Below are 24,578 nucleotides of genomic sequence, written 5' to 3' on the forward strand. Positions count from 1 at the left end.
TTTCCTTCTTGCTTCATCTGTCTCAGGCGAGTTGTATACCATGGTTCATGGTGACTTGAGGGCAAAACTGGTGAATAGGGAATTTAGGGGTCAGCCTATTTTTAATCAAGGTTAAAGATAAATTATGGAGTTCTACCAGATGACCTATAGAGTGATCTCTTGGCTTGACAATATTTTCCCTCAACAGTCTTAAAATTACACTGTCTGTCTTAGTCTTCGAGTGCAGACCTGTTTAAATAGACTCATTATTCATCACTTCCCTTGTGAGAAACGTGTGCCCTGACCCTCAGGCTGGAGAAGACAATGGTTGATCCATCACAAAAGAATGACCCTTCTCTCCCCTTCTTTTAACTCAGACGTGAGATCCCGGCTGTTGCCAAGTTGAGCCAGAAATCACCTGGAATGATTCTATCGTTGTCATGATGACCATAAAAAAAGTGAGCAAATCTAGAACAGTGTACATCTGTACGGACATTTAACTTACCAAGAACAGTCAGGCTTGGTGACTCCTGTACCAATGCATGATGGAACTCTTAGCTCAAGGGTAAACTCTGCAGTGCAATGGGTAGGATTAGTATTGGTTTATAGTACAGTCATATTTCCATTTTGTACATATAATGGACATACTTTTTCAGGTCTAGCTTTGGAGTGGGAAGAGTCCTATATTTAAGATTGAATGCAAATAGCTCAGACACACCACTTTCCTAATCCTTTCTCACTTCATGCTGAACCATGAACCCACCTGATAACCTATGTTAACACGAGTGAATTTTCATTAGCTTCTGTGAGTTACACTGGATCTTCTGAGAACAGAATTTTTGAAAAGACATATACTTTATATCCTTTGGCTATTGAATAATACCATGATAGTTATAAAAAGATTGAATTGCTGATAAAATACTAAAAAAGTGTGTTTTCACCGTTTAATATTTTTCATGTTATCATTCCATAGTACTATAATTACTTTGATGAGTAAAACAAAACCAAAACCTCCAAACCCAACAATCTTCTTTTTGTAGCTAATTGGACAATATCCTTCTGTAAACAAGAACTTGTACCCTTCTTTCCTAAATGTAAAACACATACCATCTATTATTTGTTTGATTATATGACCTGTTTATATATAGATTTTGGGTTTGTTTTTTAAAAAAAGTTAATTATTGCAAAAGTAGACCAAAATTTTCATACATGAATGCCTAAAGTTATGTTCTTAAATTTAAGTTAAGCACCTTAAGAACATAAGAACAGCTAAACTGGGTGAAACCAAAGTATCCTGTCTTCCGACAATGCCAGATGCCCTAGAGGAAATGAACAGAACAGGTAATCATCAAGTGATCCATCCAATGTGACATAAATTGTAAATCAGAAAGACAACATATTGTCAACTTGTGGGCATGTGTGTCCAAATAAAGGTTGAAGTTTACATGAAAAATAGCTTGTCCTGAGAGATGAGTTATGGCACTGTGACAATAATACCTTGTTGGCAAAACAAGCACCTAGACCAGTATTTGATGTTCAATGGATTTGTTTCACTTTTCTTTTTCACCTTAAATTCTGGACTACACTAGAAAATTAGGTCAGTTTAACTGTGTTGGTCAGGGATGTGAAAAATCCACACTGCTAAGCAGCATTGTTAAGCTCACATAAAACGCCGGGAAGGTGGATTACCTATCCCAACAGGAGAACCCCTCCTGTCAGTGCAGCTGTAGTGTTTTAAGTGTAGACATACCACAAGCAACCTCCTATTCCTTAGTGATTTTCACTTTTTTATTCCTTAAAAAGGAGTTATGAACTCAAGGTTTCTGTTAACAGACAAACATGCACACACAATCTCAAGAATATCTTAGAGCTTTTCTTCTTTTTTAAGCTGAAAAAGGGTTCCAGGGGATCTCAGTTTTGTCTCACTCCCCACCTTGAAGTTCAAGCCAGGGTTCTGAATTACTATTATAACTTACTTTGTCCTATTTGTTTACATTTAATTTGATGTTAGAGATTATCAGTGCTCCTTGAGAGTCTAGTATGAATTTTATTTGCAAAACAAATTTTAGTGCATGTACTACTGTATGTATGCTATCAGACAAATTAAATGGAAAACAGACCATTAGGATGAAGAAATCATTAACATACTAAAAGATGCTTCCAAAAGCAAAATATTTTCTCAAACATTAAGTGGAGGAGACATTTTGAAAGGTATTTGTAAGTATTCTGTATTCCTTAATTGGTTGTGTGTATGTAAGGTTTCTAAATTCAGTTTACAAACTAATACTTACACAGGTTCATAGTGCTTTGAAATGAGTAAAAATAATTGTATATGCATTCATGAAAATTAGGAGGAAGTGTTATGTATCCGGAGGCATAGGCTAAGGGAACTTAAATGCACATTTATGGTATTCATGTTGTAAGTCTGAGGTGAAGAATGAGTTAATATTCAACATGTTAATAAAGACTTAAAACCTTGACTCATTAAGCCCAAGAGCGCTATAAACAAAAGATCACTGGTTTCATTGTTTCATTCGATGAAAACAGGAATGATATTTTCTATCCTTATCATTTCTTTGATAGAGTAATCTTGTTTAGACTATACATTTAAAATAGGCATTTTCCCTACTAACTGGACAGTTAAGTTCTCCTACTATGGAAAAATATGATTTTTGTTTATCCTATAATCTGGATGTCTCAATTCTCAAGAAAATCTAACCCTGGCTGTTCCAGTGCCTTAAATTTAGACCTAAAGAAAGACATGACACAATATATTAACTATATATAATTATTTTAACACTATCTTACTGAATAAACAGCATTAATGTAACACTGCCTTTCAGTTATAGCACTTGCACTGTTTTTGCTGCTCCACATAGTGACAGGACTGCAGACATAATTTTCTGATTTTAATTAGAGTCAACATTCCTAAAGTTTACCAGCGATGAGGTTCTTTCCCTTCCCCTTTTTAACATTAAAATTTGTGTAAGACTGCAAGGTAGTATTCAGAATATGTGTTCTTAGTAACTGGTACTGAAACCCTGCAATTCAGAGAAATGAGTTCATTTAAAATTCTGTGTAACTCAGTGGGTTCGTTCCTCTTTGATTTCTAGTAAATCATGTAATTACTACAAACAGACCTTTCACTGAAATGATGCAGATGATTGTTTCAAGTGTTTTGCACATACTGTACATTTAGCTACTGCAAAAGTGAGTTTAAAAACAATATATTGTTACTAGGAATTAATAATTCTTGGTATACCTATTTTGGATTAGTAATAACTACAAAAAAATTAACAAATAGCATGTTTGGTTTGTTTTTTAAAATCAGATTATGAGCTGCACTCACAGAGGAAGAAGTTATGGGGTACGAAAAGGAAAGTTAAAATCTCTCCTAGCAAAATCCTAAAATCTTTATTCAGTCACAAATCCCAAAGAAGCTTTGATTGAATTAAGTCTGCATAATTTGGTTCTGAAACATTTAGTCTGCTGAAAAGTGATAATGATAAGATGTTGAAGGGATAAGTTAAAACCACCATTTTGTTTCTTTTTACATTAAAAAAAAAAAGTTAATTCTCTCACTGATATTTGCAACTTAAAACACTACAGTGCAAACATTCACACTGAACACTCTCCAATTTACCCAAAAACAAGAAGGCTAGAAGGAATAGGTATGTTAAAAGCGATGCCCCCTCCTAAACTGGCCCCCTGCCTTGGAGAGAATATCACTGGGTTCCTGCTTACCCCATTTATTTAATACTATTATAATTTGCAATTGATATTGTGGTAGTGTCTAGAGGCCTCAAGCAGGTCCAGGCCCCAATGTGCTAGGCACCGTACAAAGACATACCAAATGACAGCCTCTGTACCAATAACCTTACCATCTAAAGAGGACAAGACATAAGAGAGAGTTAAACAAACAAGTGGTCATGAGAAGTACAGAGGCAACAGCAATAATATGATGCTTTAGCACAGACTGTGTGCCTATTTCTTAGCCAATCAGTAAATACAACGCATCACTTCACTATACATATCAGATAGCTGTTTTCTGTATACATTATGGCAAGGGTGAGCTTTGAGGAAAGGCTTGAGAAATACTGTAAAGTATTAGCTTTCGAGATTTTGACTGGGAATTTTTCCAACGTATAACTGACAACGTGAGAAAGCACACAGACATTTGTGGGTGACGCAGGATAGATAAAGGCAAGGCTTTAGGAAAAAGATCAGGAGCTCAGCTTTGGTCATGTTAAGTTTCAGTAGACAGCAAGACATTCATAAGATGCCAGGATATGCATGAGATCTTATTCTAGACCGAAATGTACTTCCATCCCACAAAAACCTTCTGGTACTTCAAAATGTATGTAAACTACTGACAGCAGAAATGAGAAATCCTGAAACTGAAATTACAGAAAACTACATTCTGTACATGTTAATCATGCAAATAATCTCCTTGAAAGCAATGGAACTACACACTGAGTAAAACCAGCAGGATTTGACTACTAGTCATGATGTTTTTTTTTTTAATTAAAATTTTGTTTTTAAACTCAAACAATAAAAAAGTTTCCAATAGTTTTTAAACCTGATCTGTATCAGGGGACAGGGAGCAGGGAGGGTTGTATAAACGTGGGAGTCCCGGGGGGCCTGTCAGGGGGCAGGGGTAAGGATAGGGGTTGGGGCAGTCGGGGGTTGGAAGTGGGAGGGGACGGAAGCCAGGCTGTTTGGGGAGGCACAGCCTTCCCTACCCGGCCCTTCATACAGTTTTGCAACCCGGATGTAGCCCTTGGGCCAAAAAGTTTGCCCACCCCTGATCTAGATATATCCAAGCAATCATGCCCTGCAGAGCTGACTCCTATAAGGCCCTCTTTGGAGAAGAACTCTGTGACTCCTGGAAGCACAGGTTGGGTTCAGCACATATCAGCTCACCTATTCTGTAAAAAAAATAAACAAGTTGCACATCTTATCAGTGATTTCATATGACACTGGCTCCTTTTACAATTATGGATTAATTTTCAGATATTGGTTCTAATATTTACAGTCTACAACAGCTTAGTGCCTAGTTATTGCATAGACCCAGTGGAGGTTCTCCCATTGTGGCCCAAGGCACTAACCACCTTGGAAAAAGGAGAAAATAAATTGAAAGTAAAATAAATGTATGTTGATCCCAGTCTATACTATTATAGCTGTTACTTGATGGAATAGCTCCTTCAGATGAAGGATACCAGTGGGACAGCTGTTCCAGTGCATCACGTTTTATAGTACATATGCATATATTCCTGTAAGAGGCTTCAAATAGGAGAAGGATTTCATTGGAGAGGAGGTCTCAAAAGTGTCCTTAAAATAATGAACACGAGTCAAGCCAAATCAAGTTAGTGCCCACAATAAAAATGGCCTCAAGCCACCACTGCATAGAACACTATGTCTTTTACTTATCACAACAGATGCAAACAATACGGAGATGGTCTCTCACAGAGCCCAGGAGAAAACTCTCAAAGGTCAGGGACATGGCATTCACTGGAGAATTCCTTTGCCTGTATGATTATCTACCACAAGAGAGAAGCTTATGCCCAAATCTTTCAACCTTTATGGCAGAATGCAAGACTCATAATTGCACAAGCTTTTGCACAACAGTAGTGACTGCACAATAAAAAAAAGTTAAGAGCATGGTCCTCAGCCAGACACATGCCTTCTTTATTTTGTGCCTGATGCTAGGGTGGTGGAAGCCTTAAAAATGCAATTATAATAAAGGTGGAACTCCTATAATATAGAGAGGATATGGAAAATGTATTTTATATGCTACCACCAGTGTAGCAATTGGCATCATACAATATGAAAGATGAACCAGTCACTCTCTCTCAAGAAATAATTTTCTTTCTTCCTCCTCCTCCTTAGCAGATTTTTTTCAACGATCAGGTGTCAATGTTTGACTTCCAGAGAGGTGAGTTATGCATCTTAGGATGCTATTTGGGGAAACATTAGCTTTAAAGCCCAAATTTACAATTTTGTAAAAATAAGCTTTTTATAAAACTTAAGGCCAAGAGAAATGTTTCCACAACATTAAGTGTCACAGTGTAAAAACAGTTTGTAAAGAAACATTCCCCTGAAATGTCTGAAACAGAAGCTCTAAGAAAATGAAAGTGTAACTAGCTAAAGTTAAGTGTGACAATTTATTTATATTGTCCAATAAGAGAAATACAGACAATAAAGACAATAAATATGTAAACTGTTCAAAAAAAGAACTAGACAAGTTCATGGAGGATAGGTCCATCAATGGCTATTAGCCAGGATGGGCAGGGGTGGCGTCCCTACCCTCTGTTTGCCAGAAGCTGGGAATGGGCAACAGGAGATAGATCAGTGGATGGTTTACCTGTTCTGTTCATTCCCTCTGGGGCACCTTGTGTTGGCCAGTGTCGGAAGACAGGATACTGGGCTAGATAGACCTATGATCTGACCTAGTATGGCTGTTCTTGTGTTCTTATATATTTTTAAAATGTGTATATGGTAAGGAGTTTTTAATAGAAGAGGTAAAAGAATTTGTCAACTCAAACATACATTGTAAACAAACAATGTCCTTTCAAAAAGGTGCATCTTGCATTGTATTCTTAAGGAAGTGAAATTCAGGCTCAGTCTTATCTCCTACAAAAATGAATCCTATAGTCATGAGCTCTCCACTAAAAATACTTTGTTCTGAGCATCCAAAGATCAAATCTTGGCTCTATCAGCTAAAAACATTGACAGCACAGGAGCCTCGGAAAAGAGCAGAGTCACTGAGACAGCTGGGCCCTAATTCACTGAAACCTTTGCAAAGTATGATTCATTCATATCAGTTTACTGTGTTTAGGAGGTGAACCACTACACACCCTACTAACAACAGCTTCCAATTGCCTATAGGGTCACCACGACATAATACATGTTGCAGAGATGACAAATACATGGACCAACTCAGTGAATCATATATCCAGCCACACTTCTGAGACATTAATCATATATAAACCTGATAAAAATAAATTTGACAGTTATATATCAAAGTAAATTATAGCATCATATGTATATATGATTATAATCAGTAGTATAAACATATGATCTTGATGTACTGAAAATACATTTTCAAAGATATAGTTTTACTATACATTAGCTAATGTTTCTGCCATATAGGCCTGTAACATGAAAGGGGAGTAAAGCTTTGGGAAGTCTAATGTGGTGACGTCAGTGTTCAAAGCATGAATGTCCACGTGTAAGTTGCCTGCATCACCTCACGTAGATGAATGAGATACTTTCTCCTGCTGTACACACTTCTTTTTCAAGCCAGCCATTTTTTGCTCCACTCAGCTCTCCTATCCTCTGTGAATGAAGTAGATTTAACATGTTCAAATTACTACTTTAATACTTACATCTGTTTTCAGATCATCTTGTATGCAGCAACTTACACCACTGTTTAAGGGCTTGCCTGTATGGGAAAGGTTTTCTGGTATGCCTTTAGCTTTTACAGCATAAGCTGCCTTATGTCCACATGCACAAAATTTCTTTTTTCTATTTCTCTGGTGTTGTATCCCACTTTAATCAATATGCTTTGGTAGTGACATGACTCTTATTTTGTAATGAATTATACCACTATAAGTGAATGTTTCCTGTTTCTGAATTCAGTATACTGCTTCAGGCAGTCCTTCCACTGCTATTCTACGCTGTATTGCTTCACATCTGGATGAAGCTGTCTTGTTAACTATCTGCCCTCCACTGCTCCAGGTCATCTTGACCAGATGTCATTTCCCTGTATAAATCCTGGCTGCTCAAGGCAAGTTCACATACCCCAAGTCACTATAAAATTTTGCCCAGGACATACATTACTTATCACTGATAATCTTTTAAAGATAATTTGCATAATGTTAATTTCAGGTATTCCAAAAAGCTGTACTAACAGTCCAACTGCTCAAGATCACATGTAACTGTGCTACTTTCAAGTATGCTAACATAGCTGTATGCATTCATTCTTATGAAGCTGAAATTTCATAGCCATATTTTCATAACTGAGTGCCTAAAGTTAAGCTCCTAAATCTATATTTTAGGAAACAAAAATAAATGGCTTTATTTTCAGAAGTGAGCAGCACCCACAAAGCCCACTGAAGTTTATGGAAGGTTAGATGTGCTCAACAGCATTGGAAACACAAAACAAAACAGAAAGTCCACTTTTTTCAATGTTGATAAATGCAAAGTAATGCATATTGGAAAACATAATCCCAACTATACATATAAAATTATGGGGTCTAAATTAGCTGTTATCACTCACTTGGATTTTCGAGTCATTGTGGATAGTTCTCTGAAAACATCCACCCAATGTGCGGTGGCAGTCAAAAAAGTGAACAGAATGTTGGGAATCATTAGGAAAGGGATAGATCATAAAACAGAAAACATCATACTGCCTCTATATAAATCCAAGGTACGCCCACATCTTGATATTGCATGCTGATGTGTTCACTCCATCTCAAACAAGATATATTGGAATTGGAAAAGGTGCAGAAAAGGGCAACAAAAATTATTAGGGGTGTGGAACAGCTGCGTTATGAGGAGAGATTAGTAAGACTGGGACTTTTCAGCCTGGAAAAGAGATGACTAACGGGGGATATGATAGAGGTCTATAAAATCATGACTGGTATTGAGAAAGTAAATAAGGAAGTGTTATTCACTCCTTCTCATAACACAAGAACTAGGGGTCACCCAGTGAAATTGATAGGCAGCAGGTTTAAAACAAACAAAAAGAAGTATTTTTTCCACACAACGCGGAACTCCTTGCCAGAGGATGTTTTGAAGGCCAAGACGACAACAGGATTCAAAAAAAGAACTACATAAATTCATGGAGGATAGTTCCATCAATGGCTATTAACCAGGATGGGCAGAGATGATGCCCCTAGCCTCTTTTTGCCAGAAACTGGGAATGGGCGACAGGGGAGCTGCTGGAAGTGACGGCCAGTACATCCATCGGATCCGCCGAACCTGCGGACGTGGCAGGTAAACAAATCGGCGTGGCCCACCAAGGGCTTTCCCTGCACAAGCGGCGGAAGAAGTTTGGGAACCACTGCTCTAAACCCAAGCGTATTAAGGAAAGTGAGGCAAGACAGAGCTCAGGTCATCCACATAGCTCCAGCATGGCCTTGTCAGTTCTGGTTTTTAGATCTTCTCAAGCTCCAAGGAATCAACTAATAATCCTTCCTCCTCAAAAGGACATCAGTTCTTGAAACTTGGGTCTAGTGCTTCATCCAGACCCTATGTCTCTGAATTTGACAGCATGGAAGAATTTTGGCTAACACCAATGGATAAGGAATGCTTGTTTGAAGTACATTCTGTATTGTTAGAGTAGAAAACCCTCCATTAGGAAAACATGCATGAGAAAATAGAAGGGATTTTTAATTTGGGTGAAAATAAAAGGATGTGTTCCTACCTCCTCTTCTGTTCCACTTATTTTAGGTTACCTTTTATTTTTAAAACACTTGGGTTGTCTTTAAGCTGTATTAAAATTCATTTGGTGGCAGTTTCGGCTTATTACCCACCAACAGGGAAAAGCTGAGAAACCTGCTATCAAACGATCATCAGATTTTTAAAAAAATTAAATCTCATGTTTTCTCCACTTAGCAAAATTCTCCTTCATGAGACTTGAATTTAGTGCTTTTGGGTATAATGGAACCACCCTTGAACTGTTGATCATGCTGCACTATTCACTATTTATGAATGAAGGCTGTGTTTTTAGTAGCTATTACTTTTGCCCATAGAGTTAGTAAAATCCAAGCACTCCTGTCTCACCCTCCATGCACTGTTTTTCATGCTGATGGAGTCACAACCTAAGTTCCACCAAAGATGGTTTAGGATTTTGATATTAACCAGTATGTGCACCTACCAGTTTTCTTCCCTAGATCCCATAGTTTTCCAGCATAATCAAAACTTCTTACCTCAGATGTTAAAAGAACTTGAACAGAATGAGACCTTTTAGGAAAAACTTTTAGATTGTTTGTAGCATTTAGTGGCAGAGCTAAGTGTACATCTGTGTAGTCCCAAAGACTAAGTAGATTGTGAGCTACATTAGTACAGCCTATGAGAGTAATAAGATAAACCCTCCATCAAACATTTCAGCTCATTCTACCAGGCACTGGCCTATTCAACAGCATATTTCAGCAAGATCCATCTGATAGAAATATGTAGAACTGCTGCATGGTCTTCAGTTAATATGTTCATTAGGAACTACTCGTTAGAGGCTTCCTCATGAGCAGATGCTCAAGTTGGAAGAGCAATTCTATAATCTTTGTTCTGATAAATTCCTGTCTCTCACCTTGAAGGAATTACAGTGCTTGGTAGCCACCATGAGTGGGATCCAAATGCACATGAAGTTGAAAAAGAAAAAATGGTTGCTTATCTTACAGTAACTGATTCTTTTACATGATTTGTGCATGTGGATCCCATGACTTGCCTTCCATTCTCATAGCTTGGAGCCTTGTCACTAATGCTCTGGGTAGCCGAGGAACTGGTTGGGATCACTCTGCCCCTTAAGCTCTCAGGTGAAGGACTGTGAGAACATGAGACACACATGCATGACCCTTAAAGGAAACTAGTAGAGAAAAACTTCCAAGTTCCTGTGCAGGGGCACCAACCCACCATATGTGGGATCCACATGCACGGACCATCTTGAAGACTCATTTCAAAGTAAATCAATATAAAATATGTAACAGTTTCTTCCGGAGCCTGTCTGAGTTATACCCGCATGTGGGGGTGCCTTATATAAGATGCTGATTGACAAGAAACTTTAATGTTTAGACCTGCTACCCTTTCCAATTTAATGGGTCTCTAAAGAACATTGAAGTTCATACTGGGGTTTTGTTTTTTGTATATAAAAAAATCCTTAATTTATTTTCATTTCCAGATGCACTTTGTCCAGTATTTGTAATTGAAGTGTCTGGAATGGAGTGGAATGGTGAGTCTAGGAAGAATGTTTATTTGGGGTGAAATTCTGGCCTGCTTAAAGTCAGTGGCAATATTTCCACTGACGCTAGTGGGGCTGGGATTTCATCATTTGATTGTAGTTACCCTTCTGTCTATAAAACTACAGTGTAGTTCCAATTTTCCAGATATTTTTAAAATTGTTTCAATAGTGAAGGAAAATTAAAATTTATATAACTGATTTACGTTACTTGATAACTGTACCTTAGAATATCTAACTGAACCTTTGGCTCAACTGGAACCCAAATTTACTGTAGTTATTTATCAGTCTGATGCTAAATGGTTTATAGCCAACATTTCACACTGTGTTTGAATAACTTTGTACCTTGATCCTATTTCAGAATTATTTAGTTAATTGTTTATTTCATGAAGGGAACTGGAAGAGGTTGGCTGAGAACAAAATAAGTGTGCTTCTTTGTTATATCTGTTAGTGCTGCTTTGGTGGTCGAATCACATTGGGAGACCTATTTTCTCAAATGACACATTACTCCAGTGGTCTACCTGTACCTTCCATACAAGTTAAATTAATTTGAAATATAAAATAAAACTATTGTGACCATTCAAAAACTATTGATATTCAAATTTAAGATGTCCTTTTAGCACACAATGAGAAGTGCTTCCAGAGCCTGTCTAAATTTCAGCTGGATAGGGGGATGCCTCATCTAAAACTTTCTGTAAATTGTTGGTATCAAATAATGTTCTGGGCCCAGATTCAGTCTGTTACACCTGTTTAAATTTGTGCTGCTATCACATGTTTAGGAGATTCTTGTGATTTAATTTGTTCTTTACCCCTTGAAAATATAACTGTTTGCAAATAGAAATACAGACTTCTCTAAATTTAGTATCACATGTTGACTTAGAAACTATAGTGGATAGCTCAAAGTAGATGTCTGCCTGGCACACAACAAGAGGGGTTTTTTGTTTTTCTGTTTTTAAAGAAGAGATACTTGAATGAATTGTTAAGACTGGAATATGTGACTATAAATCACAATGGTATTCCTTATCTGAGGTATAATTTTATAATCTTAGTCTAATTTTGGTTTCCTATTCAAATGATTGCCCACATGATTTCCATCCATAGATGTGAAATCAGGTTCTTTTAGCCAGCAGTGTCTGTTTGGGGTAAGTCTGTACCTAGATGACCTTATGCCCTCCCTCTTGAGGGCGTATAGGGTGGAGGGGACCTAACCATCCTTCTTACTTCCTGTGGCAGTGAAACAGAACCTGGCAGTGTCTGCCTGCTTCTCTGCGACTCTGATGCAGTTAGTGTAGTTGTTAGGTAGGTAGTAAAATTTAGGTTGTTTGTTGGCTTTTTTTAAAAAAAGAATTTTTAAAAGAATTCTTTTTACTAACTTTTAATTGTTAGTAGACTTGGTGTCCCCCTCCACCTCTCACTATGCCACTCAGTGATGGGCCCTCTAAGTGCCTTTTTGGTTTAGGTGAAAGGCATATCCCTGACCGTTGCGGCATGTGTCACTCTTTTTGTAAGTAGACTCAGAAGGCTAGGAATAACGGGTTAAAGTTATTTCCTCTTGTGTGCTTTGTGAAAATCTCCTTGGATACGAAGAAGAAACATAGCTAAGGCTCTGTTAGTCCTCCCTCTATTCTCTCTAGGCTAGTGCCCCAGTGAGCTGTGATTCCAAGGCTAAGAGGTCTAAGGAGACCCCAGTGGTTGACTTCGATCTATTTGTCAATCCCTTCAAGAAAGGGTAGGAAGTAGTATCACTCCAGAGATGAGCTGAGACGTAGGTCTTTTGCTCTGGGACCTTTGCAACCGAGGCAGAAGAGTTGACATGTTAGACTTGTCTCAAGCTCTGAAGCCTAAGGACAGCTAATGGCCTTAGATGGATTTTTCTGGTGCCTCCTCTATATTGCTTTGAAAACAGTGCATGCTGTACCAGCTAAATCTGCTAACTTCCTTTCCTTGGGAACTGACTCTTCTCAGTAGTAGCTCAGTTGAGTCTCCCATATCCTCTTCTTGGGATCTATCAAAGATCATAACCTTGAAATTCTTCACCACATTGGACCTCAAAGTCAACAAAGAGAAATCCACACTTATTCTTACTCTTAGCATAGAGTTCATAGGGACCATCTTAAATTTCAGGTCAGTGAGTGTTTATGTTCCACAAGAAAGATTCTAAACTATAGTGGACCTCATCAGCTAACTTCAAGATCACCCAAAGACATCACTAAGAGCCTGCCTCAGAATTCTGGGACATATGGCCTCATGAACCTATGTGATACAGTTTGCCAGACTTCACCAGTGCTCCATGTGGTTAACCAGCAGACTGCGTGGTCCTGTTGATCACTGATCCACAGGAAGTCTTCTCCTCATTAAACTGGCAGAAAGACCCACTTTGGGTGTGTGAGGGAGTACTCTTCTCTGCACCTCTACTAGCCAAGTTGATCTAGGTCCCACTGTTGCAGATCATCTTTCGCAAATAGGTCTATTGACAGGTATTCCCATTTGCCACAGACTAGAAAAAGAAATGCCAAGTGTTCTTTTCCAGAGGGGGCTCCACTCTGGGTTTCCTGTTGCATGTCTTTCGCATCCCCTAGACTCCAGGAATAAGGTATGCCTTCCATTGATCCCCCGACACTGAAGGTTTTGAGGAAACTGAGGCAAGATGCTGGATTGATAGCCCCGCCATGGGCCAGTCAGTTCTAGAACTCTGATTTGGTGAACCTCTTAATGTAGTCCTCAATCATTTTGCCTGCTTTGACATAGTTTTGAATGGTCAGATCCTACACCTGGACCCCAGCTCGTAACATCTGACAGCCTGTATGCTGAAATCCATCAGAAGATGATGTTCTGCTGAAGATCAGCACATTTTGCTCCAAAGCAGGATAACCTCAACTAGACTGACTTATTATGCTAAATGTACACAATTTTTCTGTTTAAGCATCTTGGTACCAGCTGTCTCCCTTTTGTAACACAAATTTCAATAATAATAGACTATTGACTAGTCCTAAAACAATCTAGATCTTCTACCAGTTCCACAAGGGTCTATCTTGCAGCAATATCTGCACACCATCCTCCTTTTCAGGACCACACTATGTTTTTCCATCCTACAGTGAAGATTCCTTCAGGACTTTATTCATGTTTTTCCCCCAGTTCAGGATCACCCTCCTTCTTGGACCTCGATGTAGTATTAGCAGGGTTGATGAGTGCCCCCCTTTGAGTCCTTAACAACCTGCACCCATACCACTTGTCAATGAAGACTTTTTATTAACCGTTTTATCAGCACGAAGGGTAGGGGACATTCAGGCCCTTATGGAAGGTCATATTCCCCTTTATACAGTGTTATAGAAGAACTGGCTCATTCTCAGGCTTCATCCCACATTCCTGCCAAAGGTTGTTTTGGAAATTCATATCAACCTGTTTGTTCATCTCTCAGTCTTTTCCCCCAAGCCTCATCAATTTTTGGGGAAGCAAACAGACAATTGTTTGGTAGTAACCAAGAGTGGAATCCATGTGAACAATCACCCTAGAGTAACTGGTTCTTTTGAGATGTGTTGGCTCCATGGATTCTGTGACCTGACCTCTTTTCCCGTTACCAAGGAGTCCTGCTCCTCTGGGATTCTGTATTGGTAAAAGACCTGAAGGATTGTTGTGCCTGCTCCACTCTTTATCTCCCCACCACTAGCCAGGGCATATATGGTGAGGATATCTAGGGTGAAGCTGCAGCGTCAACGGACTTTGCTGGCCAAAAGACTCTGATCTCGGATGCATGGGGAGTATGTACACCAAGAGCAGAATCAATGTGGACACTTCTTGAACAACTATAGTTACTGTAGGATAAGTAAGATTCTTTTTCTTTGTATTAAAAATGTAGCTGAGATGAAAAGGAGATCAACAGAGAGAAGTGATTAATGTTTAGTAGGATAGTGGGATAGGAAATTATAGGAACTATGATTATGTTGTCCAAAGAGGAGACACTAAATTGAGCAGTTCAGAAGCCCCTCTGGATGCAAGAGAGACCTAGATGCACTGTGCTGAGGGATGCTAGGCTTGAGGGCCTAGAGAGTTTTCTGTGTTGAGTTCAGATGCTGAGTAAACCATTCTGCGTTATGCTGACTGAGAGTCACTCCAATCTAGAGATCAGGATTGCATTATTCCCTCTGTGCGTGGAGGTGCCGGGGGTCCAGAGCGAGTGGACTTCCTGAGTGGGCCCATGGTGAGAGACAGGGATGCTGAAGTCTCTGGGACATACGGTTCTAGGAGGTGAAGGGGTCTACGGCTTACATCCCGAGAGTGGACCCCTGAGAAGGGCTGTCGCACTGAAGAGGGTTCCTCCCAGACATTGTATGGAGCCGAGAGAGAGCAAGTGACAAACAGTTGACTAAATGTTTGTAAAGGCCATTGTGGTTTTTGTTTTGTTTACCAGGTCATATATCAAACAAGAAGAAATTCAGTGTGTGGTCATGGTAGAAGAGGAACTACATTAAATTAGAGCAATAAATTTAGAACCAATAATAGGAAATGCTATTTTACATGACATATAGTTAACCAGTGAAATGCACTGGCTCAGGAGGTTGTCAAGGCAAATATTGTGGCTGGATTTAAAAAAGGACTGTTTGATTTTATGATCCTTAGTGTCACTTTTAGCTATGTACACCAAAACAATAAGGGAAATCTCATCCCATGTTAGAGGTGTAAAATCCCCAGCAGGGGATAAGAAGGAGTTTGTCACCATGTACAGCAATGCACAATTGTTGAAGTACATTTTGGGAGTGATATTTTTGCCGTCTTTGAAGGGATGAGTTACTGTTGCAAGCAAGATACCAGGCCAAATTGTCCAATACTCTTGTCTAGCATAGTACTTCTTGTGTTCCTTCAAAAGTGAAATTGATTTTCTTATCTGCCCCAAAGTGGGATGCTTAGAATTTGTGTGGGCTGAAGTGGAAATGAAAAGAAACTATATTTGAAATCCAAAATAGCAACTCTGTCTGATCATTGAGTAGTGCTGGTGGCCAAACTTCAAAGAAAGCAGCTGGAGTATGTTTTCCCACTTCCTCAGCTAGAGTATCATGTGTGACATACCACTAGGTTGCTGTGATGTTCTGCTTGCCCTTGAAAAGATTTACTTCAGAGAAAGACTGCTTTTTTTCTTTCTAATTTTCATGCACGGTTTTACGTAGTTGGGATTTAAAAGCTAACATTTAATAAAATCCTGAATTGAGGGCTTATTTCAGATTTCCAAACGAGTTTTTTGAGTAAAATTAAATTCTTAAAAGTGCCCACTGTCTGCCTTTCAAGAGGAGGGGTTTGTAGCTCATAAGCCACTTTTAAATCTCATTTTCTGTTATAAAAGCTAAATATGAATCTGCTTAACAACGTGATTTTTGTTTTTTAAATTAGGAATTGGTATTAGTGTTGAGTGTTAGCGGCGTGAGAGTCAAGTGAGTTTTGTGGTAGCTGTGGCAGAACATCTCCAGTGCAGTAAGGTAGTGGAAGAGGCAGGCTGGGAAATATGTACACCAAGGCTGGAATCCATGTGGACACTTCTTGAACAACCACAGTTACTGTAGGGTAAGTCTCTCTCCCTCACCCCCACCCCCACTCCCTCATTATGGGGACATGAGAGTCGGTAGACTGAGTATAGTTGGCTGGCTCTCCTGCCCTGGGGGAGGAGCTATGCAGTTGCATGCTAGCTGGTGGGGATGAAAAAGGAACCAAAGAGGCAAGCCTGAGGTAGCAGTGAGTGGGGGGAGAACAGGAGCTGGAGGAAGATGTAGCGCCAGGTTAACACTTCAAATGTAGATTTTGGAATAGAAAGTAAGTTTCAAAATGAGCTGTTGGGCCCTATTACTGAGAGGGTGGTTAGACCAAAAGGGGACTAAGGAAGAAGAAGATGCCTAAAGACCATGCTCTCCCCTGCCAATTTTTTAAAATTTATAAATAATTAAAAAAAGAGAAGATAAATACCTTCTCCTTTAATTTTATCCTTCAACAAATCCTTCCTTTCATAATGAAAGAATGTTACACAAAAATTTTCTTTGTTCCCTCCTCTCATATTTTATTTAACTTATGGTTTGATTTTTTGTGTGATTGTTCATCAGTGACTCAAGTAACTCAAGAATGAACAGCCTGTTGTGGCTTATTGTTTAAAATGTAGATTCTCTCTGAAAGGTGAAATGTAAAAATGGTACCTTCTTTGAGTTTATATATTCCATTTGTTGTGCGCAGATTCCCCATGCACTCAAAATCAGAATTTTGTGGCCAGCATTGTCCATTGAAGCTGTACATGTGCCTTGAGTGTCTGTGTGCTGTTGTACAGAGGACAAAAAGGGAGGTAGAAGCCCTACTGCCACTCAGTTCTTTCTTATCTCCCGAGCCTGGAAGACAAAGCTTCCAGTGTCCATGTCTAGTCACAGCACTTTTTTCCCAAGCTTTAAGGTTAATACTATATATGTTTGCATTAGAGAGTTGCTAGTTGTCTATTTTTAATAGATTCCTTTTTTGATAATGTAGCATGTTTTTACCTTCCTTCATTATTTTCTGTGTGATTTTTTTTCCTGCCCCCCTCTTCCCTGCATTAGGATCTTTTCTTGTACCAGAGCTTAGGATGTCTCATCCTAAATCACCTGGTTTGAAATACTGACCCTCTTGCAAAATGACAATTCCTATCAATGTTGGGCACCCTAGATGTCTTTTTTGTTTTGGGGAATCCCATATCTCCAGTAAATGCTCAGTGTGCAAGTTCTTTAAAAAAGGGACCTTAGAAGTTAGGGAGGTGCGCCTCAAAATGTGTTTATTAGGCTGCCCCATGTGGCTGCCCTCTGATCTGGGCATGGCAGACCCTCCTGGGGAAGTTTTGCCTGATTCCAGAAGTCCCCATGTGAGATCTGGTTCCGTTAGCTCCTGGACTTCATCTGTGAAAGCTCTAGCTTTAGAATCTGATAAGTTGGGTAATGTTAGTCCTCAGAAGAAAAGGAGCATCACTCCTCTGCTAAAGTGAGGTGCAGATCCCTGAGGGGAACTTCTGTTAGAAGGAGGTCTAAGTCACCTTATCATCCCCATTGAAAAGAGACACCGTGGGATGGATTGTGTACCCTGGGAGTACTGATGCCTGTCAGCTCTGTGTTTTTGGGGAACCAGGACGCAGTATCTAGCCTTCTGACACATGAAAGACCTCTCCCCCCCACCAGGCTCTTCTTGAACCAAAACCGATCAGAGAAAAGGCTTGTAGAGAGCAGTGAAGGGCGTTGGGAGACACACCTAGACCCCTCCTGACAACGATGACAAGATTAAGACATCTCCATTAGCATACAGAATGGAAAACAGAGACAACTCCCCTAGCCTCACCTGCATGAAAGATGGGACAGGGAGACATCTCAATTTGCATACAGAATGGAGAACAGAGAACCGCACTGAACTCTGGAATCAGAAAGGCAGGGAAGCACAGCATCATGGGAATCTCTGCTCCAGATGTTAATGAACCTATGCCTGCACACACCCAGCTCAGCAATTATCAGACCAATTCTAATAATAAATCCTTGATTGATATCTAAAATACTGAAGCAGCCTATCAGAGTAGCAGCTGTGTTAGTCTGTATTCGCAAAAAGAAAAGGAGTACTTGTGGCACTTTTCTTGAAGCAGCCTAGTTGCATTGTGAGCTCCCTGGAAGAAAACACCACCCATAGCCAAGAGTGATCAGCTCCTATTGTCTAGCCTTAAATCATCAGTTTACCCATAAACAAATCTAGTGTTCTCCCTTGAACCATTGTATTTTCTCTACAAAAACCCCTACCTATGACCAAGTAAGTGTTCTGATGCTTAGATCCAAGCTATGCATCAGTTCCACTGGGAATCCATCTTCTGACTGATCGTGCTGGGGGCTCTGCTAGTCTCCAGCACTCAGGACCCTGAGCTACCACCATCACCTGGGAACCCCGGCCAGTTCAAGCCTCATGAAGTGGGTGAGATCCCCCTCTTTCTCTCTCTCTCTATTTTCCTTTCTACCTTAGGTATTAACCTTTGATAATGTATGTTATGTTGGTTTAGCCCTCCTTGTGTAGTTATCACTATTATTCAGTAAATAACTATTATGGTTAAGCTGGTTGCTTCTCTCTCTCTCTCTGAACTTTACTCTTTTGTGTTTTTAGCTTCCCCTTTTTACTCTACAACAATGCTTCTTTTACCTAAGCTAAAGATCCCGATAGGGCTCAAAAATACGGTGGGGTTTGCTCATCAAGTGGGTTACTGCCAGTACAATTGTGACGTGAAAGTGGGCTAGGGACGTGCTAAGCCTGTGGCACGTAAAGCGGGGGGGGCGGAGGCAGCTGAAAGTGCTGCTCAGCCCAGCCCATTGAGTACAGGGACATATGAGGGTATCCGTTTGAGAGTGCTGATTGACCCGGTCCGCTCAGACTTGCTCTGTTAGTGTGTGCGTGTGTTCATCTAGTTCTAGGGCTGGAGGAACCCAGCTCTGGGGAACCTAGGTCCTGCAGGATAGCTCCATTGGGAGGGGACTTGCAGAAGGAAGGAGTAGAGCTCCATATGAACACATAAGTGACATAAGCAGTACATTAATAGGATTACAGAACCCCCCCTCCTCCCCTAGAAGAGTAAACCTAATAAATGAGCATACCCCAAAGTAACGGGCACATCCAGTAACAGTACAGTACTAAGACCTCGAGATCCAAAGCTCGCTGCCTCCAGTACAAAGGCTAGAGCCCTGGTGGGGCTTAGTTTGGCACAGAGTGCTTTGGCACTGACTATTACAGTGCCAGCTTCCTTGGCACTTCTGAAGCTTGGTCCTTGGCTCAGAGTGAATCAATACAGGGCATGTCAGCACTATCAGTTTGCCAGAAGCTGGGAATGGGTGACAGGGGATGGATCACTTGGTGAGATTACCTGTTCTGTTCATTCCCTCTGGGACACCTGGCACTGGCCACTGTCAGAAGACAGGACACTGGGCTAGATGGACCTTTGGTCTGACCCAGTATGGCTGCTCTTACGTTCTGTTCTATAAACCTCAGTGCACTGTACTCCTTCACCTACATTCGTGGCACTGGCCTCAGTAATGGGGAAGTGTCTGGCACTGGATGTTAGGAGCTGGAATCTACTTTTGTTAGGGCTGAACATCCAGTCCACAGTACAGATGGCCAATTCTGTTTCTCCAGTACTGAGTGCCTTCTCAGGACTGGCTATCTCTAGATGTACCTTACAACCTGGTTGTCCAGCATCAGCAGCCCCTTCCTTAGTGATAGAATGCTCATATCTCATCATCTGAATCTCAACACACTGAGGAGGCCCCTTTACTTATTCCCCAAGGACTCCTGTTATGAATAATGTGACTCTTGGAGGGTGTCAAGAAATTCACATTGATCTAGTTCTCATAGGAATTATGAGGATGAGGACATACCCTCCCTTTCTCAGTGCCCCCTGGGTCCTTATAATCTGCCAGTGTTGTCATATTGGAACCCTGGGGTCCATAGGGAGCAAGGCATCATTCCCCTGATTACCTCCTAGGCTGCATACCTCATCCCCTATTCCAAACCAAAAATCTACGGCGCCTTACTTGGCAACACATGATCCTCAGTCAATGGAGAAAAATTTGGAGGATGAACACCCTCAGACTGAAGATTTACAGATACTTGTAACCAGTGATGAGCTGCCAAAATCTGAAGAACCGGTTCCTTCAGTCATTCCGGGTCTTCGGTGGCACTTCGGCGGTGGGTCCTTCACTCGGCTCCGGGTCTTCGGCGGCCCTGAAGTACGTGCCACCGAAGACCTGGAGCGAGTAAATGACCCGCCGCCAAAGTGCCATCGAAGACCCGGAGTGCTGCCAGGTGAGTGAAAATTAAAAAGGGATTCTCAGCCAGGGGAGCCTCCCCAGCTGGATGTGGCCCGCGGGCCGGAGTTTGCCCACCCTTTAACAACCAGTTCTAAACTGGCTTCAAAATTTAACAACCGGTTCACGTGAACTGGTGCGAACCAGCTCCAGCTCACCACTGCTTGTAACTATATTGGCCTCATCCCTGGAGGAGGCAGTAATCACAGCTGCATTGTCTCACCCAAGTGACTATAATAGATCCAAGAGCTGCTCACATGCATAGCAGGAAACTCCATACAAGCTCCAGGCTTGGATTCCTGGGCATGTGGCATTCCCCATTAATGAGGCTTTTTTGGACTCTGCCACACACATTTGGCAAAGTTCTGTGATGGTCGTCCCATCTCTGAGAGCAAATAAAAGATACCAGGTGCCATCTACTGGCCCAGAATATTTTTATATAGATCCAGTATATGACATGTTGGTACTATTGGCAGCTCATGAAAAAACCACAGCATTAACCAAGAACGACTCCAGGTGAAAGGGAACCAAAATGTCTTGACTTACTCGGTTGTAATGTTATTCCTCTGCCAGTTCGTAATTCAGAATTTTTAAACTGAAGCATTGTTGGCCTGTTATGATTTCTTGAATTGCATGAAATGTTTCGATCTTATTTATAAATTATCTTAGGAAAGCAGAGTGGATTTAAATCTTTAGTTATAAAAAGGGACCATTGATCACTAGAATGTCTTTACAGGAAGCTCTAGACACTGAGTATATAATTTCACGGTCTATGACAACTCGGTAGTTGAGACAGGCATCCTGGCTCCAAAGGTCTGGCTTTTAAAGAGAAGTGCTGTCAATGTCTCATTCTAATCAAGGAGATGCTAAATTGCATACCCTAGGTGGTTGTAAGGCTTTGACTTTTTATTTTACTGCAAAGTACCAAACCCTTCAGAGCTTCCCCAAAATCAGTTGCAATATTTTACTGAAAGAATGAAGGGTCAACTGGTTTCATCCCAGAGATTAGCTAAATGCATTGTTGGATGTATTAAACTTTGTGGTGAGTTAGGTAGTTCAGAACCCCCAGCTATTATTAGAGCCAACTCTATCGGGCACAGACCTCCTCTGTTGCTTCCTTGTAAAGCATTCCCATTTTGGTCATCTGTAAGGAAATTGTTTGGAAATTTCCAATTGTCAATGCATACTTTTGCTAAGCACTTTTCCATAGTGTAAACATCTAGGTCTGATGCTTCTTTTGGCAGAGCAGTGCTGTAATCTTTAAGTAGATCCTGAGTACCCACCTCCTTATTATTAGATCACTAGTTGGGAATCACCAACAGGGGAATAGATAAGTGACAAACACTTAAAAAAGGAAGGTTATTTATCTTCATAATAATTGGGGTTTGTCACAGGCCTCAGTTGAGTGCCCCCTATTTGCTATTTACTATATTGGGATGGGTGTGTGTGGGAAACCCAGCCCTTGGGTCCCTGGGGGTTTCAAGCCTTCATGTGTGACTGGAGCCCAGTCACTGCCCAAGTCTTTGGAGTCCCTAGGCGCACTCTTGGGGTGCAGGCCGTCTGTCTGACACTCCTTCTAGCCGAGCTGAAACTTGCTGTGCAGCTGCTTAGTCCCCGTGGTCAGTGCTAACCCTTTAGGTGCCCTGTTGCTTAAACATAACATCTTCCGCAATTCCACTCAAAGGTGTGAGCTTTCTAGATTACAGTTTAACTCTCTCAGGAGGCACATAGTAAGTGTAAAGCATATAACTCCCAATACTTTGCACAGATTCTAACACCATTTCTCTTTTACAGATAAAGCCCATGAAAGTACAGATCATTTAGAAAACAATAAACATCCTGACTGTAGTGCCCTTCACTAGCTCACTCTTACCCTTGGGAGTCCTTGAGGGACCATCTGTTCAGGAAGGTAGGCAGGATCTTCTGCCTCATCAGGCTTCTACATGCTGGGTTGCTTCTCCCTCATCTTGAGCTGGAGAAAAAAGGCCCCTTGAGTAGAGCAGCCCCTGCCTGCTTATAGCTTGTAGCCCTCTTTGTCAGGTGATGTCCTGCTCAGCCTCCACAGGTGATCAGAGACCCCTACCAAGTGACTTTATTACCACGGCAACCCCCCACCCCACTTCAGACTTGAAAACCGGGCTTGCCTTGGGCAGCAGCCATCTCTTTGTAATTTATAAGCACAATTGTCAAAGTTTAATTACTCTGTTGTTAGGCCTTGGTCACTACCCCTGTTGGACTCTCAATCCAAAATGGAGAAAGAGACCCCACAGAAAAGACAAACAAGCTTCACATTCAAAATGGAGTTTGCATCTTGGTAAAGGTACATACAGATAGTTTATAATTTCACAAAGAATTAATAAATTATACATATAGATTCCCATATCATCATAGGATTCTTTGAAATGTGTTGTGCATGTACATAAATTCCACAAACCACCCTTTTTTCCTGTTACTATGGAGTCCTATTACATTAGCATTCTGTGGTGGCAAAGGAACTGAGTGGCAGTTGGGTCAGCACTGCTCTTTATGCCCTTGGTACAGGAGCACAAAGACAGTCAAGGCATGTGTGTGCTTCCAACTGATGCTACTTGCCCAAAGACTCTGACTTGCGGGCACGAGGTGCACATGTGCATTAAAAGTGTGCGTGCTCTTTCTCTCTCTCTGGACAATGCATCTCAAAGAACTCCAGTTACTGTAAAGTTAAGTAACGTTTTTTACTCAGCAGATCTTGGTATTTGATTTCTGAAAAACCATTTCCATTGCTATAGGCTGTGTCTACGCTACCAGAGTTATACCTGCTGCAGCTATGTGGCTATAGTCTCTATACTGTAGACATGGCCAGAGAACCTGATTTGCTCATGCATCATCACTAGTATTAGAAAGAACACAATTTGCCGTTTAGATCATATGTTGAATTTGCAAAGCTAGCAATTAGCAAAACCATCTTTTTTTTTTTACTAGTATATTAGTCATAATTGATCTGAAATCACTGATGGACAGTCAACTCTAAAAATAGCATTATGGGGTTCAAACAGTTACTTTTGAGAGTAAAACTGCACTTTAAGTGAACTCTTGATGTTGTTTCCTAATATTAGTAAGAATGAAAATTGACCTTCAATTTAACACACAGGATTTAACAACTACGATTTTCTGTACTAGAAACATTTTTTGGGTGACAGAAGTTGGAGATGAAATGGTTACACATTACTGAAATGTTAAGAAGGGGTAAATATTTACCTGTGTATTTCTAAACATTACAACAAAACACACATAGAATATTAAAAACAAAATGTGTTACTAATCCTGAAATACTATAGAAAATTCTGTTGATAAATATTAAGCTACAACTACTGTCATTATTCATTTGATCTTATTGGTGACTTCCATTTTCTGACTGGAAAAAAAATACATTTTATATATGAAAGGTTTATTCAACTACTGTTTTGGTAGCCATGGAGTTAAATGGTAATAGTTTTTAGAAATTACTTCAGTCTGTCCCTCTATTTAATATTTCTTGTATATATGCTTTTTAACAGGTATAAAAGTAACCTTTATTTTTACTTTACCTGCCACTGGTCACTTTTCTTTAAATGGAATTTTGTGCAGTATGTAAGTGACAACCAGTGAAGTCCTCTTTACATTTTTTTTCACTTTGAATTCAACATAAAACTAGGTTATTTTGATTTTACTTTAATTTTACTTTTGGTAAGTATATTCTGTACCTTACTGATTTATTGTCCTTTTAAGGTTTATTCTGAATGTATAAATTAGCTATTTCTGTAAAGCGAGTGGGATGTTCTGTGTGGTATCTGAAAGTTTAG

General features: G+C 40.2%; 1 protein-coding gene across 3 annotated transcripts in view; it reads left to right on the forward strand.

The window, feature by feature from the left end:
• Nucleotides 1–24,578, forward strand: part of AUH (AU RNA binding methylglutaconyl-CoA hydratase) — a 187,277-nt gene that overhangs the window by 20,458 nt on the left and 142,241 nt on the right. The window contains exon 4 of one of the 3 annotated variants that reach the window (XM_084627716.1): nucleotides 10,880–10,930. The exons of the other annotated variants lie outside the window; for them this stretch is intronic. Within the exon in view, the coding sequence (XP_084483842.1) occupies nucleotides 10,880–10,930 (51 nt within the window). The remainder of the gene's footprint in view (nucleotides 1–10,879; nucleotides 10,931–24,578) is intronic. 3 annotated transcript variants of the gene reach the window in all.

The sequence above is a fragment of the Lepidochelys olivacea genome, assembly GCF_965140295.1.
Source record: "Lepidochelys olivacea isolate rLepOli2 genome assembly, chromosome: 5".
Taxonomy (NCBI): domain Eukaryota; kingdom Metazoa; phylum Chordata; order Testudines; family Cheloniidae; genus Lepidochelys; species Lepidochelys olivacea.